General features: G+C 46.9%; 1 protein-coding gene across 1 annotated transcript; it reads right to left on the reverse strand.

Moving 5' to 3' along the window:
• Positions 1 to 3,262: 3,262 nt before the first annotated feature.
• On the reverse strand, positions 3,263 to 5,560 carry LOC143035674 (uncharacterized). The gene is made up of 3 exons (XM_076202539.1): positions 5,142 to 5,560; positions 4,514 to 5,049; positions 3,263 to 4,287 (listed from the first exon to the last, which is right to left on the reverse strand). Exons 1-3 carry the CDS (start codon positions 5,558 to 5,560, stop codon positions 3,263 to 3,265), a joined length of 1,980 nt encoding a protein of 659 aa, XP_076058654.1.
• Positions 5,561 to 5,645: the final 85 nt, after the last annotated feature.

A 5,645-nucleotide genomic window follows, 5' to 3' on the forward strand; every position in this document is an offset into this window, starting at 1 on the left:
GCGAATTGAAATTTCGGATGTAAACATTGGAAACAGTTAAGAATCACTGACTTAATTTAAGTATGTAAGCTCACGATGCTGATAAATGAGTTAGATTGTGGTTGGAACTCCACATAATCATTTAGGCGTTTTATAAACGTGTCAATTGTATTTAAAATCATGACATGAACAGGTAATTCATTCCAAACATTTCCAATGCTGTTAAAAAAATATATATATTTATTGGTGTGATCACATATGAACTATTTTGTAACCATTATTTCTTGTGATATGATTACACCTCTTAATAAAATAATGATCTATGTTCACCTTAACGAAGCTATGGAACATTTTAAAGACTACAATAAATTCACTTCGTTTTCTACAGGTATGTTTGGATAAGTTAGATAAATTAAGTTCAGTTAGACGCTCTTCATAGGATTTATTACGAAATAGAGAGATAATTTTAGTGATTCTATGTTGAATCCTTTCTAATTTGTCTACATCTTTTTCAAGATATGGAAACCAAAAGTGAACACCGTATTCGACGTGAGGTCTTACAAGAGAATTGTATAGAGTAATTATTACTTTTTCAAGTCTTGTGTTCTAGTGTTCTTCCAATAAATCCTACTGTTTGCTGTTTTTTTTTTTCTTTTGCAGAATTTGTCGGATTTAGAACCCTAGATACTATGACATTTAAGTCTTTTTCTTCTTCTGATTTCTGAAGATGGTCATTATTCACGAAAGCAAATAAATGAGTGAATGAACAACTAGATGAATAATAAGTAGGTAAAAAAACGAACGGGTAAAATATAATGTCAATAGAATAGATAATAATAAGATAAATCATCGAACTGCTTACTCCTTTTGGGCGCTGGTCGCGTCATCGGAAGCGTGCTGGTCTCAAACTCGCTTACTTGTGGGTTCGAATCCCGCACTCATCAATTCCCCAAGGCGCACAGGAGGGCAGAAGGGGCGGCTTCGGCCGCAGGTACTCAGTTTCTCCTGGGGTAGGCTTCTCGCCACTAAACCCTTAGCCGTACATCACGAACCAATACTCGTACATTAACTTTACATATAATCTTCAGGCTGACACTCAACAGTTTAATTTTCTCCTTGTGTTACTTGTGTTCGCGACGAAGATCAAGGAACTACTACGAAAAGGCATCCCAGCGCAAAGGATTTACCTAACCCGTAGCGCCTTCTCCCCTACCCCCCCACCGCCACTCCGAGCTCAACCATCAAAGTTTCGGGGCCGGGGGGGGGGGATGACAGGTCCATTTCTACTGTAGTTCAGTTTTGGCGAACCTCAATACTGATTGCCGCACGTTAACGTTTTTTTTTTTTTTTTTTTTTTTTTTTTTTTTTTTTTTTTTTTTTTTTTTTTTTTTTTTTTTTTTTTTTTTTTGTCTGACCTCAATGAGGGCAAGTAAGTAGGTTATACGCTGTATTCACGTCTCAAACAATAATTTTTTTTCTTATCTCTGTGTCTTTTTTTCCTTGTATCGTTTTTTGACTATTTTCTGTCTGCGAATGCTCGTAGGATTGCTCGGTAACGTAAACACATCAGTTCTGAAGAGGTCAAGATTTTTTATCAAGAACGCTGTATAGGCACACACACGCACACACCAGTATATACATACGTGTACACGCACATGAACACATACACACACACACACATATATATATGTATATATATATATGTGTGTGTGTGTGTGTGTGTGTGTTTATTCACTTGGTCTTTGGATCACGTGTTGGACTCGTGATCGACAGATATTTCCCTCCTGGAAGAGAGCTCAGAGCTCGTAGGTCCGATCTATGGGTAATGCTATGACCTTGCACACACACACACACACACACACACACACACACACACACACACACACACACACACACACACACACACACACACACACACACACACACACACACACACACACACACACACACACACACACACACACACACACCCAACTCCCCGCCCACGAGAGTCAGAGTAACGACCCGAAGCGCAGTGGTACCGAAATAATTTCGGCCCTGGGCAGGATTCGAACCATGAGCTGCGGGCCACTATTGTGGCAGCTCAGTGCTCTACCAACTACGCCACCGAGTGTGTGTGTGTGTGTGTGTGTGTGTGTGTGTGTGTGTGTGTGTGTGTGTGTGTGTGTGTGTGTGTGTGTGTGTGTGTGTGTGTGTGTGTGTGTGTGTTTGCGCGCGCGCGCGTGTATTGTCACGATGTGGGACCAGGAGGGGAGGAATTTATGATTTCTAAATGTTTAGTTTTTATTTATTTCATCCCAGTCTCATCGCCAATCCAATCCAGGTTCGGAAACGAGGGTGTTTTAAACTTTTATTTACAAAAAACAACCCTATTACATTTGATCACAGCCATGTACTTTTTATACACTTAAAACAAAACACAAAATTCACGTGAGATTTTAACAGATTAACGAAAAACCACTGTTGTGAAAATAACACTTGAGTAAAAAAAAAAAAAAAAAAAAAAAAGTAATTAAAAGATCATGCACGGGAACGAAAAGGAAAAAGCCAGATTGACACTCCTAAATTCATAAGCCCAAAAAGGTGACCTATCAACCAGTAAAAACCCCGTAATGATACACGTAAGTCATTGGAAATTAACAAGGGTAGAGAACACAGAGATTGACGATAGCCTAGTAGATACGCCAATTCAGCCTATACCAAAAAGGTACTGAACCACGGGAATTAGGACCTATCCCCCAAAGGTTAAACCACGGAGATAGCAGAATTGAAAAGGTCACCCACGAGAAAGAAGAAATGACAACAGCCTAATTGACTCGTCAATTCTAGACAAAACCTAACCCCCAAAGGAATAAAACCACGAGACTAGGAAAGAAATCTGGCAAAAAGCCTAACTCGACACACCAGATTCAAATTCTAATCTCAAAAGGGTATCCTAAACCTCGCACCCAAACTTAGGATGTACTCCCCCCCCCCAAAAAAAAAAAAAAAAAAAAAAAAAAACATACCTTAGGTGAGGGGGAACGTCTACCTCAAGGAGACGGAAACGGCCGGTCTCGACTCGTCGAATGAAGAAGAAGAGCACTGAGAATGTATGTATGTATGTGTTTTGCATTTAGTACCAGCGGAGCTAGCCGCTTTAGGGACTGGCTTTTAGTTTTTGAGTGGCTCGATGAAAATGGGTGCTGTCATCGGGGAGTGCAATTTGCGTGTAACACGCACGTGTGTGGGTGCATACCCGAGTTGTATTTACGCAGATGCGTGAGTGGGTGTGGGTGGGTGCTTATATCAGTCCTCCAACTGGGAAGGAGCAGGCAAGTTTGGCCGCGAGGACAAGGAGATCAGCACTGGGGGAGTCGTCTACCCTGAGGCGGTCGAGAGCCGTCGTGTGGTGGCCGAGGGTTGTGCGTAGTGGCCGGAAGTGGGCTTCCATCACGGGGCACGTGAGGAGGCAATGCTGGAAGGAGATTTCCACGCCACAGATGCAGCGTGAAGCAGTATATTGGGTGCGCCAGTGATTTACCCGTATCCTGCTAATTGTCGCTACAATGTGCGGAGGCAGGGAGGAGAAGTTGGGCGGGGTCGGTCCGAGGCAGGTCTTGAGGGGCCATCCTCGGGCAGCAGCGGTAGATTGATATTCCAGCTTCCAAAGGTCCCAGGGAGCAAGGTCAATCTTCCGGAAGATGTCATTTTCTGAGGGCTGGAGTGGGATGACGCCGTCTTCAGGTGATGAAGCACCTAGCTTGGCAGCATTGTCTGCCATCTCATTTCCGTGGAGGCCCACATGCGAGGGGATCCACTGGAATCGGAGGAGGACGCCCAACCTGTCAGCCTCGGGAGACTCGTCTTTAAGGATGTCGGGCCGTGACATGCAGCTTCCATTTTGGATGGCTGCCAGACTGGATTTTGAATCCGAGAACACCGTTGCTTGCGTAGATGGGCGTAGGGCGATAATTTTTCGTATTGCCTCACGGATGACAATGAGCTCGGCCGTGAGGATGGTGGTGGTGTGGGGCTTCAAAGAGAAGATTTCATTAGTGTCCTGCAGGTAGATGCCTGCTCCTGTGCGGCCGTCGTTTAACACTGTTCCGTCCGTGTATCCCAGAAAATCATCGGGGTACTTCAGAGTAATCACCTCCCTTGCACATGCTGCTAGCATGTGGGGGTCGTCTCGGTGGCTAAGTCCTGGGAGGTCTAGCTCCACCTCAGGGGGAGTAAGGGCCCACGGGGGGAAAGGGTCTACTTGGCATTGGGATATTCGTCGGCACTCGCCAGCTTGTATTTTGGCCGTCTTGCAGAGTTCCCTCACTGAGACGGGAAGGCCATGGATGGGTACGGGGGTGGACGCTGAGTTTCATGTCTCATACATCTCCTCGTCGGTGGAGTTTGGTACTCTCGCGGAACTGAAGAGATAGGTACATGTGTCCCTCTTTAGACGGTGCCACAGTGGTAGGAGGCCGGCTTCATTGTACACTTGGGCTTCAGATACACCCTGTGATAGGCCTAGCCCCAGGCGGAGCGCGTGGCACTCCACCTGTGCCATTTTTTCCACAGCCGTCTTGGGGAGGTCGTGGAGGGCAGGGGCGCCAAAGAGGAGGCGGGAGCGCACCAGGTTTTGTATGATAGGAATCAGAGTTTCTGCGTTGGCCCCATTTCTCCTGACGGATGGCTCTGATGAGATTGAGGGCCCGTCGGGCACTGAAGCAGACTTGTTGCAGGTGTTTGTTCCACCGTCCGTCGCATTGGAAGATAACCCCGAGGTAGCGGACGGAGGCTGAGGGTTTTACAGCCATGCCGCAGACCGTGACTTGGTTCCACTCCGGGTACTGTCTTCGGTTTAGGCCTATGCCGTGGACGGGCATGTATACCGTCTTGGTCGCAGAGAGGGTGAAGCCAAGATTTGAGAGGTGGTTCACGACTACGTCCACCTGTTTTTGGAATGTCCTTACTTCCGCCTGGTGGTTCGCCGAGCTCTGTTGTGGCCGTCGGTGCCTCGACTTCCTCCAGAGGGCTATGTCGTCCGCGTAGGCTGTGATGATTGTGTCGTTTTGTACCCCTTCTCCACTCCCGCTATTAGCAAAGTGAAGAGGAGGGGGGCAACGACGGAGCCTTGGGGGACCCCCATGTCGATTTTGGCTTGTGGGCTAGGCGTCCCTCTCCACCAAACTGCTATGGATCTGTCAGAGAGGAATGACTTCGTAAAACCAAATATTGCTGGGGATACCCCGATGGATTTCAGTTGCCAGAGGAGTTTGGCGTGCCAAACGGTATCGAAGGCCTTGGAAATGTCCAGGAAGCACGTGTGAAGGACTATTCTTTGCCTTTGGGCTCGCCGGATGTGCTCGGAGAGTTTCACAACGTGATCGGTGACACTTCTCCCCTTCCTAAAACCAGCTTGAAGCTTCGGGAGGAGGCCGTTTGCTTCCACATGGTGGCTGAGGCGGTTTAGGACAACCCTCTCGTAGACCTTTCCTACATGGGAGATAAGGGCCACGGGCCTGTAGTTTTCCACTAGGTTACTCTTCTTGCCCGCCTTGGGGATGGGGACCACGATTGCATGTTTCCATGCCGTTGGCACCATCCCTTCCCTCCAACATTTGTTGTAGATCGCCAGTAGTGCTCGTTGGTAGGAGGGGGGAAGGTGCCGCAGTAGAGGGTACGTGATT

Source organism: Oratosquilla oratoria, chromosome 19, assembly GCF_046742065.1.
Source record: "Oratosquilla oratoria isolate Oo_2021 chromosome 19, ASM4674206v1, whole genome shotgun sequence".
Lineage (NCBI taxonomy): Eukaryota > Metazoa > Arthropoda > Malacostraca > Stomatopoda > Squillidae > Oratosquilla > Oratosquilla oratoria.

Coding starts and splice junctions, on each gene's coding strand:
- LOC143035674 (XM_076202539.1), bottom strand. CDS start 5,560: ATGGTGCCAACGGCATGGAAACATGCAATCGTGGTCCCCATCCCCAAG. Junction 5,050..5,141: donor GACAGATCCATAGCAGTTTG/GTGGAGAGGGAC, acceptor CTTTGCTAATAG/CGGGAGTGGAGAAGGGGTAC. Junction 4,288..4,513: donor CTGTGGAAAAAATGGCACAG/GTGGAGTGCCAC, acceptor TTCCCGTCTCAG/TGAGGGAACTCTGCAAGACG.